The sequence below is a fragment of the Ambystoma mexicanum genome, chromosome 1p, assembly GCF_040938575.1.
Source record: "Ambystoma mexicanum isolate Mex_15411 chromosome 1p, UKY_AmexF1_1, whole genome shotgun sequence".
Taxonomy (NCBI): domain Eukaryota; kingdom Metazoa; phylum Chordata; class Amphibia; order Caudata; family Ambystomatidae; genus Ambystoma; species Ambystoma mexicanum.
This window is the reverse complement of record NC_090921.1, coordinates 129,150,201-129,163,961: the sequence shown is the minus strand read 5'-3', so window position 1 is coordinate 129,163,961 and position 13,761 is coordinate 129,150,201. Positions and strand designations below refer to the sequence as shown.

The 13,761-nt window shown below is 47.3% G+C and overlaps 1 protein-coding gene across 3 annotated transcripts in view; it reads left to right on the top strand.

Annotated features, from left to right (window-relative positions):
- LOC138567068 (polyamine-transporting ATPase 13A3-like) overlaps window positions 1–13,761 on the top strand; it is a 656,189-nt gene that overhangs the window by 516,374 nt on the left and 126,054 nt on the right. For all 3 annotated transcript variants that reach the window (XM_069644931.1, XM_069644921.1, XM_069644914.1), the window contains 2 exons: window positions 10,120–10,216; window positions 12,438–12,510. In XM_069644931.1, coding sequence (XP_069501032.1) covers window positions 10,120–10,216; window positions 12,438–12,510 — 170 coding nt within the window. The remainder of the gene's footprint in view (window positions 1–10,119; window positions 10,217–12,437; window positions 12,511–13,761) is intronic.

Below are 13,761 nucleotides of genomic sequence, written 5' to 3'. Positions count from 1 at the left end.
TTGATGGAGGCTTAGAGGGTGACGTTGAGTGCTTCCAGTAGTTCGGAGTTTGGTGAGGTCTGCATGATGGCTTCCACCGGGAATTTCTTGACAGACCTGAAGGTTTGTCCGATGGGTTTGCTGTGCTAGGCTGAGGGTGTTGAGAAGGCAGAGGAGAGCTTCCTTCATCAGTTTGGTGGTCTTATTGCCCAGGAGGTTGAAGTTGCCTAGCAAGGTGTTATTGGCATGCGTGAGGGACATGGTGGTGACCAGGTCGGTGAAGTCTCAGATAAAGGCTGTGTTGGGTTTGGGTGGTCTGTAGATCTGGGCATTTATGCAAGAGCCACAGTCCAGGACTTTCGACCAATCTTTTCATACCCACCAGCAATGTTCCCTGTAAGGTGCGCGCATGTGCGGCCGCGCACCTTTTGATTGTGAGCCGCGCATAGTGCTTATTTTGCCGCGCACTTGCTCCAATCATCATTTTGTGATTTTTTTTTTTTTTTTTTTCTTTTTTTTTATTAAATAAAATATAATTTAAGGCTAGCCACCAAATGTAAATACGCGGCCGAATGACTTTGGGGTAATTTGTTTATTGGCACTGGCAGGCCTGGCCTGCCCTGCCCACAGTAACAGTGTGTGTGCGGCATGCCGGCGCCGCGGCCCACCTGGAGCAGCTCGTCCGAGTCATCACAGGCTCAGTCACAGCAAGCCGCCCGCGGCCAGGAAGTCGAGTCAGACTCATAGGGGGGGAGGGGGCTGGGGCTGTGCTGGGTTGGGCAGGGCAGGAGCCAGGAGGCGCCGGCGGCACTGTCTGCAGACTGCACTCTGCACACAATTGCAAACACTAAAGCAATTGTAACACCTGCCGCCTCCCTCCCAGTCCTGACCCTGGGGGGGCAGCCTGCCTGCAGTGCTGATTTGGGGCCCAGTGACACATTTCACACTAGTTGCTTCAACTGTGCAGGAAGTAACAATTGCAAAGTTGAAAGCAACTTCCACTTGTGCCCTCAGAAGGAAGAAACAATACTGCTAGTTCGTATTCCTTGTTCATGATGTATCCTGCTCATTTGATCGTGATGTCCAGTAGGGGAAAGGTTTCCAGCGTCGAAGCGTTCCAGGGATGGAAGCTTTCAGTTCCAGCTAAGAGCAATCGTCGTGTTTCGCAGAGCAAACAGACACAAGGTGAATATCATACGTAGGGGGGCGTGCGAGGTGGGGGCTTGGACAATGGGTAGCTGAGAACAAGGTATTTTGTGTGGCTCCATATTTGCACTTCATATGGTGAGGTTGCACGTCCGCTTTATTTGTTGCCCTTGGTGTGCGCGTGATATGCTAGAATCTGCATCAGGGGTGGGACAGTGCCGGCATGTGCTTCACTGCTCGCATGTGTCTGATGGAAAAAAGGAAGCAGTCTCAGACGGGTCGAATGGCGTGTTGAAGGGTTAATGCCCCACGTACATGCAGGAGAGATCACACCGGGGTGGGGGGGGGCAATATACTGCAGGACAGTGCGTGCAGTGCTCCAGCACAGGGTTATATAAAAAAAAAAGATACGTAAATGATAATGGGCAACCAGGTTGTATAGGCACTGGTAACATACGACTATCCGCCGAAGTAATGAAGTGAGGCTTTAAATGATGTGCAGCCAAGGCAGATGATTGAGAATCACGTGCTGGTCGCATTTATTATATGTTGGGTTTACACGATCATTAAGTATAATTTGAAGTGGGCAGGAGTGGTCTTCAGAGCTGCTTGCATTGACTAGAATGCAGTCGCGGGCCGGCACCAGTTAATTCAAAGGCTTTGTCTAATCAGTGATGTGTGGTGGGGGGCAGAGCATGGCGCTTACGGGAAGCAGAAGAGAAGTGGGGGTTAACTCGCGGGAAACCCTATATTGTGTTAGGCATGTGGTTAGACCTGTGCACTCACGGGCATGCCAGTTTGAAAACAAGTGCGTTTGTTTGTGCGCTTGTCGGTAAGGGGGGGATCATATATATTGTTCAGGCCAGCATTGTATTAGCTGATGGTTTAGTGCCTCCATTGTAAGAATCGGTGCATGTACTAAGGAGAACTCGGGAGTTGGATGCATTGATGTTTGGGTGTTCCGTAGGAGGTGATAAGCGGAGGTTTTTGGGGGGTCGAGGGTCATGAATACTGGGTATGGTCGATGGCAAACGCAGGTTGCAGCGTTAAGGTTTTCGGGAAATTTAAAGTGGAGGTGGCGAGTTTCACAACACAGTAACTGGAAAGCAACTCGCAGGGGAAAAATGGGGCGGAAGGAGGAGGTACAGCCTCGTGGCTAATGGTGGCCGTTGCCCACGTGGCAAGACTCTGTTTAAAAAAAATAATAATAAGTAGATGGACGGTTGTCCCACAGTGCAGAAATGGGCGCGGAATGTTATTTGTATTTCCTCCCAGCTTTCTGAGGTTCGCACAATGTATGTTGAGGTGGGATTGCTTGTGCTTACATTATGGCTCATTGTCCATGCTTGGTTAGTATGCAGTGTTAGCTATCCTGCCCTCGAGGCATAAGATGTCATATACAATAGTAATACGATAACGTAGTTTTTCGGGGTCTTGCAAAGTGCTACAGTGATATGCAGCCTGCCATTCAAAAAAAAAAAAAGGAAAAAAAAAACAGCGCCGTTATGGCTCGGCAAGTTATGCTGCGCTGTCTAATGAATTTGCCAGTCCCAAACGTATGGCCCTGCATCGTTATTGTGTGTAACATTGTATTGGTAAAAAATGACGTGCACCGTAATAAAAGGTCGTGTGCGTATTGTAATGTTTGATGGCTGCGTGGGGGGACTGGGTCTTTTCAGTTCGGGGTTCAGTATGAGGATTGCATTGTACAGTGCTTAGAGGAGGGAGCAAAACGGCAAGAGGCGCTATGTAAAAACGGTTTGTTACCTATATGAAGTTCAGTCCTCCCACTACCCATGCGTTGCTTGGCCTCTCTGTGGAGGGTTCATTAGTACATTTGAGTAGGGCGTTCTCTCTCCAGGCATTTCACGCGCACGCCGGTCGCCATTCCAGAGGGTACCAAGGGATGGTGGAGGCATTTATTGTCGTCTAGGGGGGTTGCATTGGACAGTGTCATCAATCAAGGGGAGTGGAGTCTGCAGGCAAACTTATATGACACCAATTTAGGCACCAGAAGCAGCGCTGCCATCGGGGTTACGGTACGGAGAGGTGCGTTGCAGCAATCCTGCCAGAGGGGTGGGACACATGGCAGTTGTGGGGGGCGTGCAGCTTGTCGCACCCAGGAGACCTCAGGCCGTTTGCGGTCTATTGATGGCGGTCTTTGTCCTAATGGGCAGTCGTCAAACTGCTATGTCTGCAAGGCATGTATCAGCCCAATCAAAGGTTTAGTTTCATGAATGTATGGCCTCAGGGCGGACGTTTGTAAGCTGTCCGTGCCACGTGCTTGGTATGTAGGCCCCCGTACGCCTTTACCTTTTGACATATAGGGAAATGTTTGGAACGTCAGCCAGCCAAAGCTGCAATTTAGCAACTCCTTGTGGTGAGCGGGTGCCGTTATCGGGGCATTTAACCAGATGTTTCAATGTTATTTGTTTTCAAAATTGTGCAAAGAAATCTCTGGGCATTGGCAGGGTGGTTGGGTAGGGTGGTAGGAAGATGGGGGTAGGGCGAACCGTTGCAAATTCTTTTATGACCAACCAAGTCAGGTGCCAGATGCTTGCTGGCACCAGAGATTCGGAAGCGGGAGGTGGGGAACTACCAAAGTGGGCTGTGGGGGAGAAGTGGTTGATGCTAGAGCCTTTTAGTTTAATGTACGCTTGCAGCAGCGATAGCTCTCAGGTCGCTGAAAGGGTTGCCCAGCACATACGTGTTAGTGAGAAGGTATAATTTCTAATGGGGCTCCCCCATACAGCATTAAGGAAAGCACATGAGACAGGACACACGCACAGCGAAGAGGCCAATCCTTGTATGGGCGGCTGTTAGTCAGCAGCTAAAGGGCGCCATAATGCGCTTGGTAGGTAGAGGTAGTGGGAAATATTAATTGATTAAGGACTATGGCAGGAAGCCGAATGCAAATCATATATACGACAATCATTGGTAATTAATTGAAGTATATGCGGCTCGAGCACCGCTGACGTTGCATTAAGATGCTACCAGAAGGAGTGAGCGACATGTCCGCACGCTCAGTTAAGTAGCGGCAGCACTAAATGATATATATTTTATTTGTATCGTGCTCGTACATAAGTGTTTCGGAGCGCGGCAAGGCAAAGGGAGGGGAGAACAAAAACACTGATCTTCCTAGACCCAGTGACATTGAGAACGCGCAAGTGCATAGGGGCACAGAGCTCCAGGGAGATAGATGTGTAGGGTGTAGGGTGTGGGGTAAGTGGTACGCAAGGGGGGGTGGCTGCTTTATAAAGATACTATTTGTGGTAAAGTGAACACAAGGCAAGAAGGAGCGGTATTACAAGATATAAAGGTCGGTTTGTTAAGGCGTAATTAGAAGTCAGGGACCATGTGGTAATATAATATTATCGCCTCGCTTAAATTTAGAAAAGTGTTATCATAAAACGCACAATGTTCATGGGAGGTTGTCCCTCAGTTAGCCATATCTGTGCTCAAATTGTCACCGTTTACATGGAGTGGCATTGAAGCAATGCATACTTTATCAACGCCAATAACCCGAATTCAAGAGCAGCATTAAGGCAGGAAGTAGTACAAGGGGCGTATGTGTGCCTCAGAGGGCGAGTAACGCAAGTGTGAATGGACCAGGTGAGACCGGCTATGCCTTGTGGTTTCCTTCCCCACTGATGTGGCAGGAAGGGGGGGAGGGTGTGAGAGGCACTTCTGAAGTTCGTGCTAAGTTATGCAGGCCTGCTGGTCTGCAAAGGCATTTTGGCATCTGCTTTAGGGAAGGGTTTGACTCTTGACTGAAAGAAGTCTCAAAACAGCTGTACTGGCACAGGCAGAGTGAGCATCGACAAATGGCACCAATGAGGATGCATGGATGCTTGGAGCAGAAAGTAGAAATTATCTCAGGCCCTTAACAACGATTACAAATCCCCACGACAGGACTATGGCAGTCTTCAGAAATCTCTCTATGTGATAAACAGATCAAGATAAAAGGAAATGCATGAAGGAGCAAGAGAGTGGGAACCGCAAAGTGTAATCTGTGTTCCACTACAAGAACCCCTCTGTTCTTGTACCAACCCATCATAAAACGAAAGATCTTGCTAATGTTTAGAGATGTAAAAGGACACAATTTCAGATGAGCTAAAGTCTTGGGAGGAGAGTAGAGCACCCAAATGTCCCTTGAAGTAGAGCTTGTTGTGCCGCAAATTCGCATTCCTCGCTTGCACACTGTGGAATCTGATCACTAAGCCTTGCTCACTGGTGGGGCGCTGCGCCGTCGCCGCTGACCACCCCCGGTCTGGCAGCGCATCACTCAGTTCCGCACATGACTGAAAAACAGCCCGCACACAACTATTCTTTGGCGCACACAGCCCAAAAAAATTAGAGGGAACATTGCCCACCAGCTGTCTCTGCTGCCAGTATTTAGTGGGCACAGATGGAGCACTTTTTACAGAAATGCTGCAGTTAATGCTGTGATGAATCTACTGGAGTCATTCGGGATTCTCCGGCGGTGACCTCCCATGTAGCCAGGGGACGGCAGCCACCACCTGATCCGGACCCTAGGGGCGGCTTTGAGGGAGGAGACAGCTACTGGGGGGAGATGTTGTGACTTCATTGGACAAGACACCGTATCTCCCCCTTTCCCATGGGGAAGATCCTCTTATTCACAATACCTTATTGGCATATTATCAGTTGCTTGTTCCCCGTTGTAGAGAAAGTATAGCAACTTCTTTTAATTTTTCTTCTACTATACCTTTGTATAAAGATGTCTGCTCATGTAATTTCTATTGAGGAAAATTACTTAAATGCTATATATCCAATGACCTCTATGAACTCCAATTTACCAGTGAGGCGGAGCATATGCGTCCGCAGAAGCGGGAACGCTGAGCTAGAGCAGGAATAACAGCGGAGACACCTGGAACCGCATGAGTGTTCCTGTGTGCTCGGCAGCTCAACAAAGCAGCATTCCCTAGACCGGGACCTGTTGGGAACAGTGAAGACAGACACAAGTGATCACAGTCCAAGGGTGTTTATTGAAAAATAAATGCAGGGTGGAGGAACGCCTAACCTAAATCTAAGATGGGAGCAAGCGTCAACCACCAAATGAAAAGTGGCGTTCTCAAATAAAAGGGCCCATACTAAAGAAAAACCTATTTCCAAATCCTTACACTAATTACAGAAAGTGTGGGATAGGGTTTCAATAAAGAAAGAAGTGTTCACAAATAGTCAGGATGTGATTGCCAGGGGGTCTCCCTTGCCCACGTTTTGAGCACATGACAAGTGGATCTCCTGAGCACAGCACATGCTCGATCGTTTCCCAGCACGAGCCAACAGTTCTGCGTCAGCTGTCATGTTCTTCGAGGGCCAAGTCTCTTCAATAAAAAGTCTCTTGCCTTCGAGACCTGATGTATCTGCTTCACGTATACCTTAGGTGGGTGATGGTTTCACCCATGGGTCCCCCCTCTTCTGGGCGTAGACCCTTTACACAATTGTATTTAACAATCTATCAAACAGTTTTGGGTGACAACTTTCCACCCTTGATCTCCCTCTTTCGGGTTCGGACCCCTTTCAAACGGTCACCTCTCTCCTTCGGGGTTCACTGTGGCTTTTCTTATTCACGAATCTTAATGTCTTTTAAATAGTTCTTCGGGCTTCGCCCCTTTTGTCGGCTTCCCTCTGCTGGTTCACTCTCACCAACCTTTACACCATATTATTCATAGGGACTTCAGACCTTGCCCCTTTTCGCTAGCATCCATCTGCCAGGGTCACTCTTGCCAACTTATAACAAACAGTTAATGTGCTAATGTTCAGCATACAGGATTCACTTCCCTTAGCTTTCGTAATCATCTGCCGGTCAAAGACTTTCGACGTTAGAGAATTTTGCAAGACCCCTGTATGACCACTTGGACATTTCATTGCCTCTTCCCAAGGCCTTCTGTTTATGGTAGTCTATATGCCATTGGGTATTCACCCAGAGTAATCCTGCCTCAGCCCCCACGTGGTGCCGGCCTCATCTGTTGCTGGTTTCCCCCTCTTTAGCTTTTCAAAGTTCAATTTAGCCATTGGCAATTTATCATGCAGCAAGGTTCTGTTTGTTATCGGTTTTTCCCTCGACTCACCGGCTTTGATGAACTGCTTGGCTTTCATCTCCTTCGAGTCACGGTTGGTACCACAGAGACCTGCGTCTCTCCCCGGCTTGGTTATCAACGGAGGAGGGTCTCATGTACCGTAGACATATGCTGCAACACACGCTGGCTATTGTTCGCAGACTTATGTCTCCATACGCTGAGGTTTCATGGCATTGGTAGGAAAGGGCAAGGTCACTTCTCTCCTTGTCACCCTCTCTGTATTTTGTCTTTTGCCTCCTCTTAAACTGCCGTGCTGAGTTAGCTCTCACGTCATGCTGTCTGTCTCTCTGCTCGTCCTGTGCTCCAGTGCTCCACCTTTTATCCTTGTGGTGAAAGTAAAGGGCTGTTGGGTATGTGTGATTCAGGTTAATTGCCTGACTCTGCCTGGCCCGTGTGTTGGGACATGTCTGTAAAACACCTTTAGGGTTAGTCTGCCGTCTTCCATAGGTTAAGAAATTGTTTCTGTCAAAAAGAAAGGGTTTGTCATGAGAAATGATATTCTTCGTTCTACGGGTGTGGATAGTCAGAAGGGTGAGATTGGTAGGGTTTGTAAAACAAACGGGAAGGACCGGGGTTAACATCATGAAATAAACAAGGGGGATTGTGGGAACGGTAGTTTCATCTGATTTAGACTGGGTGTTCGGGAAAGAATAACCAGAGAGATGGGGTTGCGGGTGGCGATGGAACATTCCGGAGTGTTCAAGTAAGAATAATCAGAGGGACGTGGAGAAGAGCAATTGGGAGTATTCCGGCAGGGAACAGGATAACAGGGATTCTGGGAAAGATGGTTTCTGGGTGCAATGGGGTTTGGGACCTTAGAGGATTGGTTATATACGGAGGGGTTGTTGGATCTGGGAAGGAGATTTTAATGGGAGGAAGCGAGGCAGATGTTTTATAGCCTATAAAGATCTTAGGGATCTCGTCCTCTCCTTCTTCCTCTCGGGTGCAATACCGCGTCTCACCTGGGGCATATCCCTGAGCACACCCATGGGTTCCCCTACCCTGGTAATCTTTCCTTGCTCATCCACCCCCAGGGTTGGGATCTGAGAGTGCCAGGCCACCTGAATAAGGGATTGTCAGTGTCTACCCAGGAGAATACCCTCGGGTTTCTCACAAGGTAAGTAGGCGTGTGACCACAGAGCCGCAAGGGAAGCCGGAAGGACGTCTGCAGCATCCAGAGTGGGAAGAAAGCTGCACTGCCCCTCTGCAGATGTGTGAGCAGGACCTGAGATGCTGGAGAGAACTGGTGGGTCGACCCAAAGCAAGGGAGGACCCCGGGGCGTACTGTCCAACGACAGTTGAACATTTTGAGATTACGTATACTGAAAATACAAGACGCTTGTTTGAATGCAGACAAGGCACCGTCAAGCTCCAAAGTGCATGAGATGCAGGTATAGGGCAAAGTTTGAACAAATGTTACTGCAGACAGATATACCCAAAACGCCACGGTATATACAGTTTTGGTGATATAGAGGAACTATGAACTGCATATGAAGTCCTGGCAGAGGAGTATACAAGACAAGTGAAACCATAAGTGAAGTCCTGGCAGGAGAGTATACCAGGCAGTGGGAATTGCATTCGGAGTCCTGATAGGGTAGTATACCAGGCGAGTTGCAAAGCTAAACAGAAAACTACAGATGAACATTGTTTTTTAAATAAAAGGATATACTTGTGTTGAAGAAAGACTGTTGCTGAACTTGTTGCCTAACAGGAACATTGTGAATCCAGGAGAAACACAAAAGGAACCGGGCCTCATTACGAGTTTGGCGGTAGGAAATTACTGGCACCCAGCAATGGGGTAAAGGGGCATTCCGACCCCGGCGGACCCGGTCCGTCCCCTTTGCCAGGTGCCAGTATTTATTACCATTCCCATTAAGCCCCACAGGGCTCAATGGGAATGGGGAGGTCGGATGCACCGGCACCATTCATGAACTGTGCAGGTGCATTCGACGAGTTGTTTGCGGGTGCCGCTCTGCCCTCCAAGTCAGACCTGGTGGGCAGAAAGGCACCTGCAAACACAACTCGTAGTTTGGCGGTCCGCTACCGGCACCGTTACTACTGGACCGGCAAACTTGTGAGGCCCACTGTTTGTAAAAGAGACATTACCATCCATTTCGAATCCAGGGGAAGGGAACCACCCTCTGGGTCAAAGGTTTTTTACCATGGAGAACATTTTTGTTGTGAGGTATTGTAATCTTTAGTTGTGAATACTTTTTTGCCAATATCATATTGTGTTGGACATTTCATTGCACACTTTATTATTCTCTTATTTGTAGTGTGAAGGTCCGGATAGGACGTTTTGGACACAAGGACGGCTTCTCAGTTATTGACATCCTGACGGACAGACTCTTAGTTTTGCTTTATAGGGAGGGAAAATACTCTTTAGCATAGGATCGGAGAGGAATTTTTCCAACCCATTTTCATTTGAATAAGTCTTTAATAAGAACATGAAAACTTTGTATCTGGCTTTCGTGTCTGGCTCCTCACAATGCACATTATTTTCAGACTCTTCATTCTGAATTTAAGTATTGTGACCCCACTGAAGCGTTCATTTCAAAACAGAAAAAAAAAGAAATTGAACCGGTTAAGGCTCCCCGGACGACCAGGAATATTACATGGTCTGCCTTCATAAAGGGCTCTTGTGCCTGGGAGCTACTGTTACAGGTTAGTACGTTTTCCATTCTTGTCTGAAAGGCTACAGTGCAAGTCGGATTTCTTGAAGGGATCATGGCATGTATGTGTAAGCATTTGTGAAATCTATCCGGCTTGAGTCAAAGTTGTGGCTCAGTTAGACAGTGTTCATTTTGATTTCACTTGCAACCTCTCTGCCTGATTGACATCCACGCTTTCTGTATCTGTGAAATAAGCCTTATTTTGATCTGCTTCTTTCTAGAGAAGGCCGAGCCGCTCTGGTGACTTCTTTCTGTGTTTTCAAATTCATGGCTCTCTACAGTATTATCCAATACCTAAGCGTCCTCCACCTTTACTCTGTAAGTACCATCCTGGCTACTCTGGATGCAATTACCTTGTGTGGGAGTTACAAATCCATCTGTGAAATAATTAGCCTGAATCACCTACTGACCTGCCACATTAGCTATGGCTGAAACTACTACTTTTCCAAGAAAAGATGCTGTCTGCTTGGTTGTTATGGTTGTCTTGTTGGCCCAAGCTATACACCCTTGGTGCACAGCTTCTGCTCACTATTGGAATGTGTTTCGTTCATGGAGCTATACTGTGTTTGTTCTGAAAAACTGATGGTCACTGCAATGTGATCTGTTCTAATGAGCAGAAACCTATCATACTGGATGACTGAGGCTGTCATTTGGAGTTTGGAGCGTTACATTATGTGACGGCGGCATTGTGCTGGGAGATTGTATCTTAGTCTGTTGGTTGGGGCAGTCCTAGGTTAGCTCTTACATTAGAGGGCTGATTTGGCGGGCTTGTTATGGGACACCTGCAGAATGCTGGGCGATTGTTGCTACCTCTATTATTCATGGACCTCTTCTTGGAGAGCAGGGGTATACTTGGGGCACTGGGACATTTGGGTGTGTTGGGTGAAAGTTGTATGTTCAGGAACATTTGCAGGATACTGGATGAGGGGATTGCAGCTTGCTCGGTTCTGTGGCACCGGTGGCTTTATGGTCTGGGATAACTGCAGTACATTTTCTAGTGTTCACTCCATTGGCTGGAGCCTTTGTAACATTTTCATGCAGAGATGTTTGTGGGCTTATATTTTGCTTCATTGGATGAAGCAGCACTTGCCTGTGCTGCAGAGTCATAGCACGTTTGTTATGGAGCTACGACAAGCCAGGTGGACGGCTTACTGGTTAAGCAGTCCCCTCTCTGACATGGGGGGAGGGGAGCTAACGCCAGCGGGCTCGACTCAGCCATTAATCCTTTATAGGTAAATAGGTTGAGTACCATTATATTGGGTAATAGTTAATATTTAAAAGCAGGAGCTAGCTGGCATGAAAAACAACATTAAAACCTGAAATTATTATGGCGTTAACTTGGGAAAGTTGTAGTTTCACATCAACTTGAAGTGTCCCCTGCCCAAAACAGGTCAAAATTTCAATGTGCAGTCTGCTAGCCAGATAGTCATGCACCCCCTCAGTTTCCCACAAGGGCAGACAATTTTAGTTGCCAAGAGTCCATTATCGGGTGCAGTTGGCAAGTGCAAACTTTGAGGTCTGCCCTAAACATTGATGCGCAACTGAAGATGGATGGATGGATGGATGGATGGGAGATTTTGAAAGAATCATAGCCACTGGCATTGCTATGGGAAACATTGCAGACCATCTGCGATTATCAGCCTGCCATGCCCTCACAGCAGGGGAAACATAAGTAAATCATACTTAGTCAATCCCCAAAAGGGTCAGTCAAGTACGAACTGCTAGATCACATTCCTGGAGCTGGTGTTCCCGCAGGCCATTTTTGCCAGAGCCTGGTCTTCCATTCTTGCGCCCCCTCCCTTACTGCACTCTCCTCCTTTGGGGCGGACACACCAGCGACCCTCATACTCTGCTCTATGTTTGAATTGTGCGGAGGGGACCCCAAAACCCCTGGGCTCTAGTCAGGCCACACTCTGCTCCCACAACTCTGCATCCTTCCCCCTAACTTTGAACCCCCCCACCCTTCCCCACCCACAACCTTTCGACATTCCCCACCCTTACATTTGCAGTCCTGCTGCCACTACTTCTTGCATACGCATTTAACGCATTGATTAATGTAGCCTTTCTGGAGGGTGGGAGAATGGCAAAAAGTTGTCGAGGCCACATTCTCTTTGCGCAAAAAACCTCATGCCATCCCAGACATGTTTTGATCTAATTGGATGTTCTCAGTCAGGTGTAAACTTCCATTCAGCAGTGCAGTTGGGCACTCTGCCTTCTTTGCAGAACATACTGTAAATGCAGAGTGGCCGAGGTGTTCATCATTTGGGAATAGAATCTTGGGAAGAGCCCTGAGGGACAGGGGAAATGGGCAGCCAGACTGGATGCATGAAAGCTCTACTGCAAGGGCTGAGCATCTTGGCCGTTAGGCTCCTTGTTCGATACTAACATTAGAGATCGGCCTCAGGAGCTTGGGTGTGCAGTAAGAGCTCATGGACCTTCAGTGGGTAGCGATGCATTAAGCGGTCAGTTTGCGAGTAGGTGTCAGCATCTATCTGGAAGACCCAAGTGTATGTTTCATGTCCATTTCTTTCTCTTGCAGCTTCCTGGGAACCTGGGGGATGTGCAGTATCTCTTCATTGATGTGGCGATAATCTTGTCTTTGGCCTTCACAAGTAAGTATGTTAGAATGTTGCTAGAAGCAGTGGTGTATTTGTGGGCCCCCCTATGGGCCTAGATGAGGCCCTGAAATACCCGCCCCCTTGTTCCTCAACAATGCATGGGACATGGCACACTCCAGACTGGCCAATTCCACAACGCATGCGCAATGCCCATGATGATCATGCCACTGTAGGGGAACGCGCACACTGTACTAGGAGAAAAATGCGAGTGTGTTTTCATCTAAGCTTAAATCTTACACCTAGTGTAGAAACATGGGGTGGTGCCGGCCCCAGCCACCAGTGGCGGCTGGTGAATTTTTAAATTGGAGTGGTGTGAATATGTGCCACAGGTATACAAGAGCGACCGAGTGAACCTACGAGAAGGGCGGACATTTTTTGAATAATGGGTTGAAATGGTATGTTATACAGCACAATTTCTGTGAAAGATTGGGTAAAAAGTCTGACAGTTTCCAGTGGAGTTTGCAGGGTAAATCGGTAGAAAATCCAATAGCAAGTCGGCAACAGTCCACAGGAGCATTTTCATAACTTGCCCACAGTATAGGCTAGTATAAAAAACGTTTGCGTTGGCTGTGTCCCTACATTACCATGTTGGCTGCACCAATATATGTCCGTATTCCCATATAAGAAAATACTCCAGTTTGCTTTACGCATAATGGTAGTAATGATGCTGTAAGAAAGCATGTTCAAGTTGGTTCTGCCAGTGTATGCCAGAATCCCACATAAGGGCATCCTGCTGTTGGCTTTGTCATTACAATTCCATGCCACAATCACAAAATGTGTCCAAACCAAACTGTGTCCAGTGTAGACCATTTTAGACGCAAACGAGCACCGCTCATTCTTGCTTTATCATAAATGCCCAGCACAAAATGTCATACCACAATAAGAAATGGCTAGATTGCCTGAACAAAATGGCAGCCTTCCCATGTAATAACACTCATTAAGTTGGCTTTGTCCAAAAATGGCAGTAAAACATTCCATGGAACAGTTTTGGGGATCACTTTAACACAAATGACCTTGGCTCTGTGCACACTTTTGTGAATAAAACTATGCAAAATGAATACTCTCATCGTTCTCATACAATTATTGCATATTTTAATTATTTAAACATAGAGTGTATATGATGGTGACAACTGTCACTTACCTCTCCAAGTTTTTTAACTTCAAAACATAAATCATTATACCAGTTTAACATTACCTCATGCTTTGTGGTGCTTAATTCAAAATACGTTATAAACAAAAAACAAA